This window comes from Eptesicus fuscus, chromosome 5 (genome assembly GCF_027574615.1).
Source record: "Eptesicus fuscus isolate TK198812 chromosome 5, DD_ASM_mEF_20220401, whole genome shotgun sequence".
In the NCBI taxonomy this organism is placed as follows: Eukaryota; Metazoa; Chordata; class Mammalia; order Chiroptera; family Vespertilionidae; genus Eptesicus; species Eptesicus fuscus.
This window is the reverse complement of record NC_072477.1, coordinates 53,432,587-53,453,162: the sequence shown is the minus strand read 5'-3', so window position 1 is coordinate 53,453,162 and position 20,576 is coordinate 53,432,587. Positions and strand designations below refer to the sequence as shown.

Below are 20,576 nucleotides of genomic sequence, written 5' to 3'. Positions count from 1 at the left end.
TGAAATTGGTTTTGTGCATGTCAAGTCGGATATTAGTTTTAGATAAACTGATGTTTGTGATTTTTTAAAGCATAGTGTGACAAAATTACATACATTTTACAATACAAAATCAATATAAAATGATAAATTTTAGCCTTTTAGTCTGATAAGTATTAGGGGGACAAATCTTTCCCAAAGGGGTGTGATCACTTTTCTGTATTATGTATATATTATATAATATATATTACATAATATATGTAACTTCTGTATTATGCATATATTACTCTGTAATCAGATATAACAATAAAACTTTCGAAAAATAATAAAATATTTAGAAGTAGCTTATTTACAAAGGTTTAAACTCTGAATTTTCAAAGTGGTTATAAGGTATAATGAAGAAATTCTTTAAAAACTTAATATGTTATTATTTTATAGTTACTGACCTTCTTGGGTGAAGAACAAAATCCTTAAATGTATAGGGTCTCTCCATTCTTGGATTTTCTGTCTAGAATAAAACAGTGGGTTTTCAAGACGTATCTAGAACACCAAAATATGTACTTTTCAAGACTATTCATGAACTATGACTTAAGGCATAACTTAAGTTAGAACTGAGGGAAAAAAGTAGCTTTAGATGAAATGGTTACAATCAATAGTGCTTTCACTTTTCTGCACCATAGGAATTGCAACCGGCATCACAACTCAGTCTAAAACTAGCTGAACAGGTGTGTTGTGGAGCCAAAAATAGGGTAGGAAGTGAAAAAACAGTAGGGTGGTTAGTGGAATATGCCATGTCAGAAAGTTGGCCTGGTTAGAGCAGAGCGACAATTCTAGGAGAATGAAAAAGTAAACAGCATGGAAAATAAGACTGAATTCAATGTATTATTAAAAGCTTGTAATCTCTGAAGGCGGGAGAAAGCCAAAAATATCTCAAAAGACTGGCATAGTAAAGAAGCATTATTTCTTTTTCTTATTAAGTTCAGCAGCCTTTTTTATTATCCTTTATTCCCTGTTGCAGTTTGCATTGTTAACTACACATTCAATCATGGAACTCTTGAATTCTCATGACATTGTTTTACTTGGTTCTTTGCTGTCTCTCCTTGTCTGTGTCTCCTCCTCTGACAGACCCAGGCTATCTGAGGGTCAGTGTTTGCCTTCAGTGCTTTCCTCTCTCTTATTTCGACAGCCAATCATTCTCACAGATTCTGCTGTTACCTCGACATTGATCTCTCTCAATTCTTCTAGCCCCTTTTCCCTACACAATTTATTTTCACATCTCTGTCAGCTGCCCACGTTTAAATTTTCATTTTTCTTGTTTTCTACTGAAATTCACTATGGTAAAAAAATAAATATATCTATCATATTTCAAAACAAAAGGGCTTTTCCTCCTAACTTCTCTATTTGAGATACCACCCTTATCACCCACGTTCAACCTGTATTATCTGTGATTTTTTATTCATTTTTAACCCCCCTGTCAGAAACTTGATCCAATATAGTTTTATTATAAAATGTTTCCTGAATCTGTTTTCCTCCATTGGTATATGCTTGGTCCAGATTTCATGTCTATATTGTTATAATCTATCTCCCCATTCTAAGTTATTTAATAGAATATTTTCAAACTGATGTTCCTCAAACAATGTTTTCATGTCAACAAACTTCAATGGCTCTGTTTCTTACTGGGGTTCATGTAAGATAAAATTAAAACAGAAAATTGAGATATGTTTTCAGAAAATAATATACTCAAGAAATTACATCAGTATATATTTTAGAAATCAAATATTTATATTAATTACATTGTGTATTTTTATGTACTTATTAAAGTAAAAACAATAAACATAAAAAGTAAAACCATGAACATTTATACTAACCGGTAATGGGTAAAGAGGAACATCCACTTGACCTAGAAAATCATCTCTTGTCTACAAGAGAAAAAGAAAAAATAAGATTAGTAATATGCTTAATCCTTTTATAAAATTTTGATGAGCTACTGCCATGATTCACCAAAAAAATGTAAAAGGTTTTGTTTTTTTTTCAATCCTATATAATATCAATAGAAAAGTAAAAGTTCAGAAGGAATTAAGGCACTGGAAAGGCACTTGAGCATTCTATATTGGCCCCTCTTGCCTTTTTTTGTAAAGAGGGACCCTCTTCTCACAGTCCAAATGCCCTCAGCTGTTGCCTGAGCTTTCTGTTCATGCTGAGCTTGAAGCCTCGTGGTGGCTGGTGCCATGGATCTGTCTCTCGCCCAATGGCGTGAGCTGGGCCCTCCCTGGAGAAGAAGCCTGAGTTCCACGAGATATGTGATCAGTGCTGGGGCCTCACCAGCAGGCGAGGGGATCCCAAGGCAGGTGCTGGGCGTGGAGGCCACAGGGGCATAGGCTACCAAGGAGACAGAACTGAACCTCGCATCACCCTGCTTGGCCCCGGAGGATGGCTGGTTAGCCAGAGACGGGTAAGATTCCTCAGGGAAGGAACAACCTAATACAGGCACAGTTGCAAAGGGGTCATCAGGATAGAACTTGGGGGTCAACAGAGGTGGGGCACAGACCCTCACCCCCCCAACCTTGCAGGGGCCTGAACCCTCACCCCTTCTGAGGGAGGTCTCCTGCCCCCATGGCTGCTTTGCTTCCCACGCCCAGCTCAGATCGGGACACAGGTGACAGACAAAGACTTGGCCCAGCTCAGATCAGGACCCAGGTAACAGACAGAGACTTGGCCGACAGCAGCTGCCCTATATCTAAATCCAACCTAGCACCAGGAATGCTCAGGGCCTACTCAAGAATGCAAATAATCCTTTCCACTAATATTTACAGGGTAAAAAAGATTGTTGGTAGAGTATTAAATTTGACAGTAAAATAGTAATCAAGTTTTCAGATTAATTTAAATAGGCTAATTGAAATAAGTGAATATTCAAGAAAATTTAATTGTACTGGACAAAAAGCTGTTCCTAAAGTAGTAACTAAAATTTCTATTGGTAGTTCATCTCATGGTAAAATTCCTGAACATGCAGTGAACCTAAAGCAGTCATATTTTTGTGCAAAAAAATTAAAATTTAAAGTTATCAAGACTGCATTAAAAAATTTACAGAAGCCTCCATTAATCAAAAAAAGGGGGGATAGTAGGGTAATGTCATGTAAGGAAAAATATCCTATAAGTAAATTACACCTAGAAAATTTTTACTTTACAAAATTAATTTTCATTTGTAATGCTAACACAGCAAGATACCCATGAAAAACACACATGGTGTCTAAATAAGACAAAGAAAAATCGTTTGGGCAAAAATAAAAAGGATCCCAAATCAATTATATAGAAGAGATTCCTTTATTAACTTTGGTCGAGAATATGTTTGTATATTTTCAGAAAACAACTCCAAGACCATGTGGATTCCTGCAACAGAGAGGAATTGACAGGACTGCTCCAACCATGAAGACAAGAGGAGAAACAGTCCAGAGATGGAAGACACTGGCGACGCCTTGTCACGCTAGCAGTCAGCAGCTGTGCGTCGATGCAGGTTTCCCAGGACCAAATCAGAGAGGGTTGGACCTGCATTGCCACCATGTGCCCACCATCCAGATATCATTGCTGACATGTACACATAAGGAACTGTTTGACATTGAAACGGGGACTCAGAACTGTTGGACATTGAAATTGGGACTCAAACATTTTTTGTTATTATATGTTTATTTCTAGTTTGCAGAAGCAAGATTTTTTAAAGGCAAGAAATGGGGAAAAAATAGATACAGAGGCAAAGAAGTATTGAACAGAATGTCAAACTACAGCAGGAAGGCAGGGGAAGTTGGCGGGGGGGCGGGGGGGGGGGCTGTAAGAGATCAACCGAAGGACTTGTATGTATGCATATAAGTATAACCAATGGATACAAGACACCAAAATGAGGGAGTTCATCATAGAAAGGGCAGGTATAGGAGATTCAAAGCAGGAGAGAAGCAAAGAGAATGATGGAGAAGAGAACTCTCAGAATAACAGTAGTATAAGACCACAGAACAACAATAAGAGAGACGCTTCTAGAAGAACAGGAATAATCATATCTACCTAATAGGGTTTTGTTAGAATTAAGTGAGATAATATATGTAAAGTACTCTGCATATGCCCAGCCAGTGTGGCTCAGTGGCTGAGCGTTGATCTATGAACCAGGAGGTGACGGTTCAATTCCTGGTCAGGGCACATGCTGGGATTGTGGGCTCGATCTCCAAGAAGGGGCATGCAGGAGGCAGCCCATCAATGATTCTCTCTCATCATTGATGTTTCTATTTCTCCCTTCCTTTCTGAAATCAATAAAAATATATTTAAAAATAAAATAAAATGCCCTACATAAAACCCAGCATATAGTAAGCATTCAGTAAGTGTTAGCTGTTACATTTGAAATGAAGGATTCTATAATGAACTCCCTGCTCTCTTTCCTCTGGACCAGTCTATGGGAATTTCAAACAGGTACAAATAATAAAAGGAGCATGGCTGGACATTTAAGCCTAACATACTAGCTTAGCTTAGGGCCATATTCCTATTCCAGAACAAAAGATGACAATAATTTTTGAAATAGAAAAGTTAACTTTTAATTATACCTTTAAGGCTGTTGTATGGCATGTTTTTTTATTCCTGTATTTATCACAAGTAGATGTTATACTCCATAAACTTGACCTTTAAGAATCTTTAAGTAAGAAAGTAAAATACTAGTATAACAAAATATAGCAAAATCTCAACCAGGATGACTGAGGAATAAAATATTTTGGTTAATTGAATTATCTAACTTAAGTTTAGACATAACCAGATAAAAAATAAAACCCTTTCTTTTGGATTCACTCTTATTGAATAGCCTTGCCCTTAGTAAAGTGAATATAATGAATGCCTCTCTGATGATCCATAACCTTGCACTGCTTAAAAGACATGGCTGTGGTAAATTATCACTTGAGTAACGCAGTTATAGAACAAGATTTCTCAACTTGGCCACTACTGACAATTTTAGCCAGATAATTTTTGTGTGTGAGGGCTGTCCTATGTATTGAAGGATATTTAACAACATCCCTGAACTCTACCCACTAGATGCTAGTACCATTCCTCCTCCAGTTGTGACAACCAAAAATGTCTCCTGGCATTTGTTTTGGGGTGACAAAACTGTCTTTGTGAACCACTGATAAAAAGATATGAAACAAACTGTCTCAACCAGTAACAAAAGACTCCTTCTCCACCTTTTTGAAATATTCAGATATAATTCACATCCTATACAATTCACCTCCTCAAAATGTATAATTTTAAAACATTTTTATCACCCCAAAAAGAAAACCCATACCCATTTCCTCCCTATTTCCTGGCCTAGGCAACCACCAATTTACTTTCCATATTTATGGGTTTGCCTATTCTGGACATTTTATATAAATAGAGTCATAGCCCTCACTGGTTTGGCTCAGTGGATAGAGCAGTGGTCTGCAGACTGAAGGGTCCTGGGTTTGATTTCGGTCAAGGGCACATGCCTGGGTTTGTGGGCTCAATCCCTATAGGGTCATGCAGGAGGCAGACAATCAATGATTCTCTCTCATCATTGATGTTTCTCTCTCTTCCTCTCCCTTTCTCTCTGAAATCAATAAAAAAAGCTTTTAAAAAATAATATAAATAAATAAATAAATAAATAAATGGAGTAATAAAATGAGTAGTAGTCCTTTATGCCTTACTTCTTTCATGTACTATAATGCTTTCAAGGTTCATTCATGTTGTAGCAAGTATCAGTACTTCATCCCTTTCTTTTATTGCTGAATATTATATGGATGTACCACATTTATTTATCCATTTATCAGCTGAGGGTTCCATGTTTTGGCTATTATAAATAACTAGTGCCCCGGTGCATGGATTTGTGCACATTGAAAGGAAATTAATTAGAAGGTGGCCGGTGGGGCAGGACCGGGCGAGAAGGGCTGGACACACCCTGGAGCCAACCTCCCGCAGTCCCTCCCCGGCCAGCCACACCTGTGGTGGTGCCACAGCTCAAAGGGCATCTGCGGAGTGAGCAGGGTCCCTCTGGCATGTGGGGTCCCTTGGCCTGGCCTGCAGGGATCAGGCTGAAAACAGCTCTCCAACATTCCTGAGGGGCCCTGGATTGCAAGAGGGCAGTTCTTGGGTGACGCACCCCAGAATTAGGCCCCCTCCTCTCTGGTTCTGGGTGGGTCTCCCGAGAACCTCTGCTGCCAAGTGACCACAGCTCAGCAGCTCCTGCGTTGAGTGTCTGCCCCCTGGTGGTCATTGCGCGTCATAGCTACTGGCTGGTCGAACGGTCGCTCAGCCTTTTATAGATAGATGCTGCTATGAACATTGGAGTACAAGTTTTTGTGTTAACATATATTTTCATTTCTCTTGAGTATATACTTAGGAGTGGAATTGCTGTTTAACCTTTCAGGGAACTGGCCAGACTCTCTAAAATGGCTGCGCCATTTTATATCCCCACCAGCACTATAAGAATGTTTCGATTTCTCCATATCTTTGCCAACATTAATTACCACCTATATTTTGTATAATAGCCCTCCTAGTGGATGTGAAGTGGTATCTCATTGTGGCTTTGTTAGCATTTCCACATTGGCCAATTATATTGAATATCATTTCATGTGTTTATTGTGTTCCTTATTTCTTAAAAACTCTTAACTTATACATCTTCCCTCAGTATTCAGTCTTCATTGCAGAGGCAGTGCCTGGGCACTGCAGGAAAGAAAAGAAATTTCATCCCATATATTGTTGCTCCATACTCCTTGTTCATTGATTGCATTCTGTGAACAAAAGCACAGAACAAGAATCCCACATAATGAAAATTTCCATGTCTCAGGTCACTCTGGTATATAAAGATGTATTTTCAAAATGTCTTGCAACATATCTTCTTTACATCTTCCTTCTTTGAAACAAGGGATCTGAAAGGAGTTTCTTAACTTCTACTTAAAGTGAAATGATTCCAAAGAATTATCTTTCTATTAGAAGAATGAACACACTTTCCAAGCTAGAAATCAACATGCCTATTCTAAGGAGATGGAGAATATGAAACGAGGAACTATATTGCAAAGTCTGGGACATATGGTTGCTATAAATATGGACAATAATTAGAAGTTCTTTTTCCATGTACCAAAAAAAAAAATCACCAGCAATAGTTTTAAATTCATTCCTGTGAAAGCAAGTCAGTCTGTGATGCTCATTAATTTTTCCCTAGCCAACCAATTGTTCCAGATTCTGAATATCAAGCATTTCTTTGCAAGAGTTATTTCTTATATTCGAACTGCATGCCACTTACTTCATAAAGCAAATTTGCATTTAGTAAAATATAACTAATTTAAGAATGCTTGAAAATTTACGAAATAATTCAGAACAGCAGGCAATTTTAAACTGTAGTAGGCAGTTTAGTCAGTAAATACGTTTTAAAAAATATTTTAAAGATAAGAATTGCAGTTTCTTAAATCAATTTTTAGAATATGAAAAGAGAAAAATCCAACCAACTTGTTTTGCAAAACTTCAATTAAAACTACAAATGACTCTAAGTTTAGGAGGACAAACTGTTACTAATTTTGATAAGGCTGAATAATGACTGAAGACAGTGCTTTATTACAAAAAAATCAGAATTTTAAGACAGGTAAGTTCAAGTGTCATAGCTTTGAAGAATACTTGGCTTTCAAAAGAGTTTCCATTAAATCTGAGTTACAAATAATTTCCCAGGATAAATCTACAGTAAAAAGTAAAATATTAAAGGAAGAATCACTTCCTCATAACCAGAGCCAAACAACCTTGCCCAAGTTTTCTGCTGTAATATCCCACTTTTCATTTTAATCAGTAAAAATGCATTTTATTCATGAGTGCTAAATATAGTATAGTTTATGTTTTTAGACTTACTTATCAGCACTTTTCTAATCAGGATGATTTTTAAAAGTAATTTTAAAACAGAGGTTATACTGGGTACAAAATTGAAAAGAAAGAAAAAAAGGGTTTCTAGCCTCCAGCTATCTAACTCACCCGCTGTCCTTCCAAAAGGCAATAGCAGTCCATTTTTTCAGTCTGGACATCCCTTCAGATATTTCTTTGACATACTGTTATGCATATTACATTTTCCCCTTTTAACAATATCTCTAGGACCTTGTCCCATATCAGTCCACAAAGATGCTTTACCTCACCGGTGGCTGAATAGTATGCCACTGAAAGGAATGCCAACATTTATTTAACTAGTTCCCTCCCTATGCATAGACATTTAGGCTGCTTCTAATCTTTTGCTATTACAAACAATGCCTCAATGAATGAACTTATATTTATCATTTTGCATTTATACCCAAGATAACTTTTATTTTGTATAATAATAAAGTCTACAATGAACTCATCTGAACTAATCTGAAATGGAAACAGATCTCAATGACTGACTGACTGACTGGGTGTTACAGAAGGAAATAATGTCCTGAGTAAGCCCAAAAGCAAGTTTTCAAAGATAAAATCAAGATCAAAGATTCAAGATCAAGAAGTCTGTATTTGAATTAATATCTTACTCAATATCAATAACTACTGTCTTCACACAACTGTATTCAAATTCTCTCAGTGAAAATGTCATAGGTCACTAAGAAAATAAATTGGGGCAAGCAGTAAAAAAGAAACAAAATAAATGTATAGCTATAAATATGTTCAAGCCATTGTTAATCATACTATTTAAATTAAGTCAAGAGATATTTTAGAGATCATAAAAGACTAAGTAGAGTTAAAAGCTCAAAGCTGGGATACTAAAAGTAAAATTATCTGAAAACCTAATTGTGTAAAGTAGAATTTAAACTATTTATGAGTTAAGAGGTTAAACATTTTCTTGATTTGAACATTTGGAAAGTCAATATTTTGACAAAGGATAAATAAGCAGAACTTATATGAATGGACCCATTTATAGTATTTTTAAAAAGAAGGAATCACATATTTTCTGCTTCTAAAATTTTATAAGAACTATTATTTTCATGAACATCCTCTCAAAATCCACACTACATGGTTTCATACTACATCCTAGACATTATAAATAGAAAAAAGGATTGTGAAAACTATTCTAAATTTAGCTTTTTTCTAATGTATACAAATCTTATTAAGTAAAATTTCATTGGCATAGCTTCTACCTTCCTTCTCACATACAGACTCACTCTATGCTGTGACATGCTTATTTTAAACATTTTTTTAAGAGTTCAAGATTTATTGATTCAATCTTTTCAGTAGGTTGAGGGGAAAATGGTGTTAGCTAAATAAACAGTATAATCTGATCTATGCTATAAAATCATAGTGCTATGGAAACCGGATGTCTTTTCTTAAAACAAACATTCAGCGTCCCAACCGTGTGATTTGCTCAGCTGGCCAGCCTGCCTGGTAGATTTAACTGTAAGACACAAACTGTACTTGTTCTCTGACAATAGCTTCATACTGCTTGAAAAGTTGGGAACATGCGTTCTACAGTCCTAGCAACCATCACATTTTTAAAGGAATTTTTTTTTTTTTTCCTACTAAACAGGGGTAGGGAGGGAGCCAGGAGAAACCTCTGTCTAAATCAGTTTCAGTTTGAGTTCTTCTCTGAATTTCAGTTTTTTTGGAAGTCTCCACTTTATAATCACCACAAACTTGAGAAAACCGGTGATTTACCTTGACAAGTTCCTTTATTGCTACATGCTTTAAAGTTAGTTTATCATTTACTGTGAGGACTTTCAAATATAATCACATTTTTAATATGCTACAAAAGAGAGGGATCTGAAGCAATAGGAATCAGGTTGTGCTTTATCAAACATGAACTAGATTTTATAATTATTTTCTAAAGTAAAGTTTATTATCTCCAACATACTTTTAGAAGCAATTGTATTGAATGCCCCTTAACTAGAGGACTAGACAGGTGAGAAGGAAGTTTTGCATTTATTACAACTTTTCTCCCCTCCTCAAAAAAGGGGAGAGGCTCATCAAGGTTTCCCATTGTTTCAAATTTATATTTCTAAACAAAGGAAAATGAAAAAAGACTCATGTATAAAGTTATAATTTAACCAGGAAATACCCACAGTTACATAATTGATAAAAGGGATAAAAGGCTCTTCCCCTCAGAGAGAAAAATATTCATTCTTGATTGAAAATCAACAGACACAGCGCGCCTACTGTGCCACTTACTTAGGATGCTACTTTTGTTTTTTTCCTTTGAGGGATGTCTGCCAAGCTCCCAGGGAAAGAAAAGGTAAACTTTGAAGCTCTGGAAGCTAATATTCTCTGAGGAATTGTATCTATAATCTAAATGAGGAACAAATTTAGCAGATGGCTGTCACAATGAGAAAGATCCAGTGACTTTAATTCTAAGAAACCAAAAAGCTGTGCAAAAATCTCAGATATTTAATTTGTAAACAAGTAAGCAGGTGAAGATGAACTTAAAATACTGTGATTACTTTAAAGTAGTTACACAGAGGCTATGGCAGATGAAGAAGTGTCTAGAAGCTTCTGCTCTCAACCTAACCTAAGGTTTGGGTTAGCCATTGCAAGTGGTTTCCCAGCTTCCGTGTGTGTCAGAATCATCTGGAAGGCCTTCTAAGGACAGAGCGCTGGGCCTCCCCCCCAGAATGTCTAATTCAGCAGGTCTGGGATGGGGCCTGAGAGCGTTCCGTTCTTACACGTTCTCAGGTAATGCTCATGCATCGGATCCAATAGTCACACCTTGGGAACCACATCTCCATTTAATCCTTGGAGAAAACTAGGAAGAGTACGCAATGATTAGTAACAGCTGAACATGAATAAGCAGGGCATCTAAATTTATCTGTTTATCCTGCCTACTTCCAAATGAACTTGGTCGTTTTAAGATAACACACAATGTAAATTAAGACAAAGATAAACCCCTCTAGAAGAAGCAAAATGAATCAGGTATCTATACATTTGCTTTTCTTTCTAGCTCAAGGTGTAAAAATATAAACATATTTTCCAATTACGGCAATCCTCTTTTCAAAACCTTTGAAGACTGGCTATTGCATAAACATCATTTCCCAAGTGTGCTCTGAGGAATAATAGATTTGCTGGATACTAAAAGAGTCCAAAGGTGGTCACATATTTGGGAAATACTTGGTTAAAGGAAGTTCAAAAGTTTATTTCCTGTAGGACTTTAGGAACTTAACTTTATTGGTGTGCATTGTGACATTCCAAGAAATATAGCATGTAGCATTAGGCAAACGTATTTGTCAATGGGATAGGTTTTATATGAGGTATCTTACGGACTGGATAGGAATACTTTTCAAAAACATTGGCCCAGATCGAAAACTATAAATTCCTTAGCATGGGATTCTAGGCCATCCATACGTGTTTTTCCAATCTATCTTGCAGTCTTACCTATTAATATAAGCCTCCCCAGTAAAATATGATGCCTTTGCTCTCACTTCTGCTCTCTGGAACGTCTCTCTCTGTCTCCTCTCTCTCTCTCTCTCCTCTCTCTCTCTCTCTCTCTCTCTCTCTCTCTCTCTCTCTCTCTCCTGTGTAAATCCTAGCCACATATGAGGCCCAGCTAAATGCCATTTTAATGAGAATTTTCTTGATGAGACTAAAGTGTTAATTTTCTCCTCTGAAATTCTACTTCATCTTGTATCTTTTAACATCTGTGTTACAGTTCCCTTCCACTCCAATAGCATTATAAATTCTGTGAGGTCAACAAATGTTAGTGATTGGCTTCTATAGGCAGGCTCTATGCTAAATGTGGGAGAATGTTCCTGATGTCATGAAGCGTACAATCCTGCCTGCTTGACAAACATGCACCTGTAATTAGAATGTGTGCAAAAACTGAAGTAAAAATACAGAATGCTATGGATGTATATAGAAGAGTTAGGGATAACTTTTATTCTTTGTTTTATCCCTATCCCACCCTGCCTTTATGGGTATTTAGTAACTAGAGGTAAATTCTAAATTATTAATTTTTAAAAATGGAAATGGCCTGACTTATTAGAAAATTGTATCATCTTTATATCAATTAATCTCTCCTTTGTAAAAACTAGCTATTTAGATCCGAGGAAGTACTCTACGATGTGAAGAGAACTTACCGGGAAGAAAAGAGTGATAGTTCTAACGTTATAAAACCAACTCAGCAATATGACAGGAAGTGCTCCGATATCAAAAGATGGTTATCAGGTTTCCCTGCAACTTAAAGTACCACTTGCCCAACCCATGAGGGTCAGTATGGAACCGCATTAGAGAAATCATCAAAAGGGTTAAACGCCTTGCTCCACTCCCTACAATCTGACTGCCTTTTCAACCTGGACTTGAACTTAGTCCTCTGCCATGAGTGTGATGGGCTGGTAATGTGCGGACGCAGACTGGTTTATCGATCCCCTGACCACATTTCTCACTGCTGTGACTATGGCCCAGTTCCTGGATCATTTACTGGCTTTCCTGCCTCTGGGACTGAACTGTATTTTCTTGAGTTGTAAGAGGTTGTTTTCCTTATGAAGGAGCACAGCAAGCTTTCCCGACACTTCTCCCCAGGCTTCCCCATCTCTTCCTGACTTTTTCTGCCCTCTAGTGACCACGAGCCACTCTCCCATCCCTGGCACCATGTGGAATCTGCACAGAGTTGGTAGGTTGACAATATTTTGTGTGAAACTCTATTATTCAAGTCTCATGGGATTACAACCCTAATCTCCTATTGATACTACCCACAAATTTAAAAAAAAAATACACCCATGAGAGGTGAAATCCACAACTCACGTAGACTTAGATTCAGATAAAACTACCTCATTTGTTCATTTAAATATAATCTAAGGATGCTTAAACAATGTGAAAAGGGAAGGTTAAAAAGAATTCCTAAGTTTTGCCATATTGTGCAGGGCCTTGCAACGCCTTGCACATAGAAGGAAGTCACTATTTAGCTCATTGTTAGGTTACTTGCTAGATTAACTCCTCCAAATTCCAGTTTAATCATCTTTGAAGGTACCGTATTTTCCGGCGTATAAGACAACTTTTTAACCCAGGAAAATCTTATACGCCCAGTCGTCTTATACGCCGGAAAATACGGTAACTGAAGCTGAAGTTTATAAATCTCTGAACTTTATACTGACTATGTTTCTCCAGTGTATGAAACAGCAGCCAGCAGTCTGGAGAACTCTGTTGACAAATCCAAGTCTTCAGGCTACAGACCACTTTAATGAGACGATCCTCCTGCAAACTCTTTGATTCATGAGCAAGCAGTCTTGAAGTTACAATCATTTCAACTCTCCAATCCTTCTACTTTAATTAATATCTAAATTAATTTCAAATTATATTATATAGGTTCTTTGCCTTCCTGGCTTAGACTGCCCCATCAAAAGTTGGGACGATGTCGCCAACTCTTTTGCATTTCACAACAAAAGACATTTTAAAAGCAAAATCTGCTTGTTGGAATTTCATTAGTATTTCCCCTAATCATCAACAAATAGTATTAAGCACAAATGGTGCACAGTGACTGGCAAATACATTCAAAGGTTTATTGTCGGTAAAATGAGCTTATTGGGAGAAGACCCAAAAGGACTGGCCAAAGAATACCTCTAAACAACAAAATCTCAAATGATTCCCAAAGTAATTTTTCTTTTCTTTTTTTTCTTTCTTTGCTCTGTTTTTGTTTGTTTGTTTGTTTATTTGTTTGTTGTTGTTAGTTAGTCCTTGGTACAAGACTACTAATGTAGTTGTAGAATAAAATGTTTAATACTTTTTACTTTTTGAAATGAATAATCTCTTCTCAGTTAAAAAAAAGACATTTCAGAAGTAGAAACTGATTATTCTTACAATTTAATGACCTGATCATCTGGTCAAATATAAGTTTCCCTCACCTATAAGCAGTTTTTAAAATTTCTCCCACGGTTGGAGACTCATAATTTTTATTCAAGAATATAATATATCAATGAAAACAGGAAAAAGGAGGGGGGGGTGTGGGTTACTGTTGTTTAAGAAAATAAGAACTCAAAAGATCCCTTTAAAGCCAAATTTTTCTTGCTTAAACAGCAAGACAGGTGCCAGTGGAGAAAAATAAGGCCATTGGATGTGGCTCCCCTCCTTCAGTATCCACAGCTCCCACGCACTGTAGCTTTAGGTACCTTCCTCAATACATTAGAGCACTGTCAAAGTTACAGGGGCATCAACGCTTTGCTTCTCAAACAGAATGTTGAGGAGCCCTGGGCAACAGAACTTTCTGCAATAATGGCTATTCTATATCGTGCTGTGCAGTGCAGTGCAGTAGCTACTAATCACATGTGAGCACTTAAAATGTGGGTAGTGCAAATGAGGTTCAGAATTTTAAATGTGATTTAATTTAAATTAATTAAAATCTCAATAGCCACATGTGGTTACTGGCCACTGTACTTCACAGATGGAGTTCTAGAAAATCTTTTAGTGAAACAGTACTTTCTGGTTTTAAGATTTTGTGTTTAGTTCTTGCCCTGGGATTCAGAAAGCTCCCCTGAGCTGACTGATTTATTCACGCTTCTGTGTTCAGAATCATAATTCCCCCCACCACCTTTTTTAAAAATAGGTCGGTTTATCATACCTAAGGAAAGGTTGAGTTAAGCTTTTCAGGGGTGCTCCTGAGAAGTCACCCAAAGGGAAAAAAACAATAGCGGAGGAGAGGAGATGAATGACAATGATTGTCAAAATGTTGATAACTTTGAAACTGGGGGTTCACTGGAGACACACAAGGGGGCTCGATGCATTAATCTTCCCACCTTTGTGTGTGTCTGAAAGTTTCCAATACTTTAAAAATATATATATAGGTAGTTTATAATGATTTAGGTAGTTTATAATAGTTACTGAAGAAAAAGAACATACGAATGAAATTCATAAACAGTGTTTTAGGAGGTAGAAACACACAGTATGTGTTATTTGATCAATAAAAACAATCAGAAAGAACAGCACAATGATAAATATTGAGTCATAAGTCAGAAGAATAGAAAAAATACTTGAAAAATAAACTGGTTCTCTAGTAAAAATGTGCTCAAACAATAATCCTTGAATGTAGCTTTCATTCACCAATGGCAATAAGAAAGGACTTGATTGGATTACATGTTCTGCAGAGTATAAAAGTTCATTATCAGATGATAGTGAGTCCAGGTGGAAATTTTCCTTTAAACAATTCTCACTTCTTTCTTTCTGATGCTACTTTTACTAGAATAACCTGCCCTAAGCAGCTTTATTTTGTGGATTCCTCCTGCTTCAGGGTAGCATGAAAGTCCTCCTGGCTTGTGATGCTGCAGAAAAGTGCTGTAGAACATATAACAGACCTGAATATTGGCCTATATATGACATTGACTAGATTTATGATCTTGAGTAAGTCATTTTAACTTTTCTGAGCTTGTTCCTTATTTCATCTGTGGAGATAACTACTATCTCAGAGAGCTGTTTGAAAAGTGTATAATATATGTTACCTGGTTTAAAGTTTTACAGATACACATAGAGGGTTAAGAGTTTACAAGCATACAGCAGGATTTTCTCCAAATTAAAAATATCATAGTTGAAGTTTTAAGTTCTGGTGGCAGTGAGCATGCAATAGTACATTCTAGTAGAGGGTTATTATGGTCTCTTTTTCCTTCCAAACCCATTTTTAATAGGTCTACTCTCTTCCTCAGAGTGACAGGCATGCACACTTACATTTAACTGTATTGCCAAGAAATGTAAAAGGTTGGGAACTATGTTAAGGAAACCGTATATTCTATTATAAAGAACATTTAATTTAGTCTTTCTAGGAGTATCTTCACTTATAGAATGTATTCAATACATTTCAGACAACAGGTATGAAACCAGGCCCCTCACTTACTGTAAATTATTTAAATTATCATCAGGCCTTAAGAATTTGGTAAGTAAATATTACTTTTAAGGCATCTTTTATCCTGAATTAACTCAGTTTCAGAACCTATAGAAAGAAGTCACCTTCATTTCCATGGCTAGCAAACATAACGGGCTAATCACTGGGAGTGCCTTTTCTGGAGAAACAAACTGATCTCTGAGAAAAGACCTCCAGATGCTGAGTTACAGGTCTCCCTACAAGGAAGCCCACTAGTTGCGAAGGCCCACACCACACAACTACAGAGCCTCCAGTTCACTTCAGTGACTCCTTCTCAAATGTGGACAGACAGCAAGGTCCACTGGACTCCTGGAGGAAAATGTCCAATAACAACAAGAAACAAGCAACAATAACCACAAAGTGACCCACAGGACCCAGAGACAATGTAGGACCCATTTCAAAACAAAGCAAACCTGAAATAAAATATTCTAAAATAAACAATAGCATTTATTCAATACAGTTGTTAAACTCCATTAGCAAATTCTGTCTAGAACAGTCTTTCAATTAGTTGCTCATTTTGTAATACCGGTAGTGAATTGTTTGAACATTCTTAGATTTAATACGTACCAAGCAGATTTGGGCAAACTGTTTTCAATACAGACCAGAACCACTAAATGAAACTCCTATTAACTAGGTCATGAATGTTCCAGCATGCTCCCCCAATAGATAGCATTATATTTTAATGTTTCAATGAAGATACCAGCAGTAATATATATATATTGTATTTGTAAAATAAGAATAAAAACATCGAATCACCACAAAACAAGATAAAACTATAGGAATTAAAATAACCAAAATTTTAAAATTAAAGAAGATAAACTTGAAGGAAATATTCCTGAAAATAGGATAAGGAGGCAAAGAGACAGAAAACAAGAGAGAATAGGAAATTATCAGATCAATCCAAGAGGCAGAGAGAACAGAGAAATCTTCAAAGAAATAATACCTGATTTAAAAAATAGGCACATGTGTTCTCTGGATAAAAATTAAAGCTGGTTTAAAATTATACAGGCAACCACATATCTCAGACCTTAGGTGCTCACCTGCCTGAAGTAAGTATTTGAATATTATTAAATATTACACATTATTGTACTTTGGTTGTTTATTTCAATGGTTTATGCTGTCTTCTCATCTAAATTATAAACTCATCCATGCCAGGAATAATATTTGCCACTTACAGCAGGCACATATTCTATTTCTGATAAATACTTGTTAAACTCATTTGCTTTGAAGATGACTTGAGTTTCCATTAAGCTCTGTGACTCTTTGAGAGGGTTCAGTCTTTCAGTCTTGGTACAAAAGGTAAAGGTCATTCTCAGCTAAAACAGTTACTTGAGACTCCAGGAACAACTCTGAGAATCCAGCTCTTACATCAAGTCTGGAATGAAGTCGTTTTATTCAACAATGATAAATTTAAAGCCAGTCAAATGGCCTTTGTTTAAATACCCTTAAGAGTTTTGGCCCATTCAATCTTCTCTTTAGAAAACTTGGTCTGAACCTCTACCCAGACACATAGTTCTACGGTACCAGTTAGTGGAATATGTAGGCTATGAATCAGACTCCACTGCGGAAACTAATCCTTGAGTCACGATCATAATATTCCACTGGCACCCACCCCGGGGACAAGGTATTCATTTAAGAGTGCCACTCTTTCATGCAAAGCATGAAGCATCAAGTAGCTCCCACTCATCATTATAGTCATCACTTAAATATCCTAGTTTGGTTATCTGTTTGTGCAAGGCTGTCTGGCTACCCTCATCTCTCAGGGTCCTCCAGTCGCCTCTACCCCATCCCAAAGGGTTTCCTGGCTTCATTCATTACTTTACTTACTAAATGTTTGTTGAGTGTCTCTTTTGAGCTAGGCACTGTTCTAGGTCCTGGTGCTGTAACAGTGAATAAGACAAAAAGTCCCTGATTTAGGGAATCACATTCTAGTAAATCAGAGCCCAGAAAAGATTGCCCATTTGCTTAATCCCTTGTCTAGAATTCTCCTCTGATCAATTCTAGAAAATTTACATTTGCCTGCCTGCTTGCTTGCCTATGTATTGCCATCTCTCCATCTTTAACTTTTTTCTTGCTATGTTTCCTTTTTCTCTTTTTTTCATCTTACGAGGCTCCCTGAAATTAGGCTAAGCCATTCGGTAGCCATAAAGACTACAAAAACCCAGCCATCAATAAGATTTCTTTAAGCTGCTCGAATGGAAGAACAGTTCCTAAGATTTTCATATACTGATTTATACAAGAGAAGTAATATATAATTTTAAGAAGTGCTAAAGTTATACATAAAGAATTTTTAAACTTTTTCCTTATAGAGCTATCAAAAGGACAGTTCATAACTCAGCATGTATTATATATGATGTTTCAATTCATTATATAAACCATGTGTAATATTTAAACATTCTTAGTAGTACCCTATCTGGCACTGCTAGAGGAAAGAATATTGAAAAGACTAAAAATGTTCGCAAAGAGGAAGATAGATGTTGCTTGAATAAGCCAGCATAATGAAGAAAAATATAACATTTCAAATAAACTAGGATAACAGCCATGATGAATTAAATAGATTTCTTTAAGTAGAACTGCATGCCTTATAGACCAATATTTTTAAGTCCTTACATGAAACTAAAAGGTAAACCTGGGAAATTTAATAGAATTCTGGAAGAATATATTATTAAGGTTCTTTTATGAGGCAGGTAGGCAACCTTGCTCATGTATTTTTCTTGGTCTGAACAATCTCTCCTGTATTACATGTTCTCAATCAATAACTACTCTAAATGCCTAAGTGGATTTAAATCTCTTTGCAAATTATTTGGCCTTGGCCACAGTATACTTATGGCTCTTCTTTATGTAAAAGCAGGACAGGGACCACCATTGAATACTTCAACTATGAACTGTCTTACTGCTCTCATGAATGCATGGTCCTAAACCTTGCTTCTCGAAGTGTGTTTGGGGAAATAGGAGCACTGGTATGACGTGGGAGCTTGTTGGGAATACGGAACTCTCCGGCCCCATCACAGACCTACTGAACCAGAATCTGCATTTAACAACTGACAACCTAACACGCCATTCTCCAACTGCAATCCCTAAAGCATTAGAAGGCAATACCGACCACCAAAAATTGGAGAGAAAAAGAAAAAAATTAAGTAGTCCTGGGTAATATTATTTTAGCTATATCATAAAATGTTATACTCTCAGCTTCTGTAAGGGAAACTAAAGATAAAAATTCTGTTAAAAATATTTCTTTACTTAATGAACAACTGAATTTAAAGACATTGTCTGCTGTGCTACCAATATCCTTGATGTAAATTTGTTGCTGCTTAGTAGTATTTTTTTCTGTTAAGGTAAGCACAAAACATTTCAGAGTGTTATGGTTTTGTAATACATCTAAGTCAAGAGAAGGCTTGATCTCCCCCCCCCCACCCCACTACACCCCCACACACAGATACCCTCAAGCCTAAACAGAGACATCCTCTTGGTCAAGGTGTTCTGTGTTGTGACTTGCCAGGAACGGAGCTACAAGGCACACAGACATGCTACTACTTGCCCTTTCAAGTCCTCAGACCTGCTCTAGTTACATCTAAGCCGTTTAGTTAAATCTCATTGAAGGTAAAATTGCTTTCCAATAATTGCTCCCATTTGTTGAGGGCCTTCCTCAAAAGATGTCACTGAATCGAGGTAAGATCTGTTCACCTCTTGTTTTGAAAGGCTTTCTTTTATAAATCTCCTAAGTGTCTGTCTTCATCTGACCATAGTCTTCCAATCTCACACATGGGCAAACAAAGAATACTGAATCACACACTGGAGCAACACTTCAGGTATTTCCTGGCTCTGTTGACAACATCATTGGTTCACTTTCTCGGCACTCATTTGCTCCTACTGCTAACCACCCTCCTGACCTCAACACATTGGCTGGCCACACCCAGGGCCTCTGCCAAGCCCCTTCTGCCTAAATTGGCCCCTGGTCCTGGCTTCTCCTGCTCTACCTTGTTCCACTCTCATGCAGAATGTAAGGGGAGAGTGGGTTTGCAAGGGTGAGGACCCACAATAGCTAGCACCTGGTAGGCTCCAGATCCTGGAGGAAGCCAGTGACATAAAGGCAAAGGTGCCTACTCTCCAAATGGTTTCCAGGAACAGGCCTTAAACCCTGGCTTGTTTTCTACGCGGAAGCTCTGTCTTAGCTTTGTCTTATTTTTGGTGGTAGGGAGGAGACTGAGAAAGAGTAGTGCTGTTCAAATTGAGTTGTGACTATTCATAGGTGGCCTCAAGTTTTCACTTCTAATTTCCTTCACTTCATATTGCTGAATCTCCATTTTGGTGTTTACGATGTACACTCCCTTATTCTATAGTTCTAAGATGAAACCACAGGGAGGTACAGCTTCCTCCCACCCCCCAGAATATAGACTAAAATGTTCTTGTAGATAGAGAATCTGTGTTATACATCTTATATCCACCTAATACTGTCTTCTATCTAGTAGCCACTAAATATATACCTTGCCTACAGTATCTCATGCCTATTTGGTGACATTTAGCAAGCAATCTTCACTTGCTATTTTGCTTCTTTACCTGTTTCATTCGTATTTCAACCAGTCTTTTCCACTATTTTCCTGAGAATACTTTTGCTAATGTCCCCAAGGACCTCCTTACTGCCGCATTTGAAGGATACGTAAATTCTGTGGCATTGTATGCTGCCCACCTTGAATTTTTCCTTCCCTTGCCTTCCACACCTCCATGCTTTCCAGGGCTCTCTGCCCTTTAGTGGCTCTTTCTTAGTCTTCTCTTTATCTCTTCTTCCACTGTCTCCCCA

The 20,576-nt window shown here is 37.1% G+C and overlaps 1 protein-coding gene across 5 annotated transcripts in view; it reads right to left on the bottom strand.

The window, feature by feature from the left end:
- Positions 1–20,576, bottom strand: part of NEDD4 (NEDD4 E3 ubiquitin protein ligase) — a 118,684-nt gene that overhangs the window by 42,159 nt on the left and 55,949 nt on the right. For 3 of the 5 annotated variants that reach the window (XM_008143175.3, XM_008143171.3, XM_054716208.1), the window contains 2 exons: positions 1,845–1,895; positions 423–484 (listed from right to left, as the gene is read on the bottom strand). The exons of 1 other annotated variant lie outside the window; for it this stretch is intronic. In XM_008143175.3, coding sequence (XP_008141397.1) covers positions 423–484; positions 1,845–1,895 — 113 coding nt within the window. The remainder of the gene's footprint in view (positions 1–422; positions 485–1,844; positions 1,896–20,576) is intronic. One more of the 5 variants, XM_054716209.1, reaches the window with a different exon arrangement.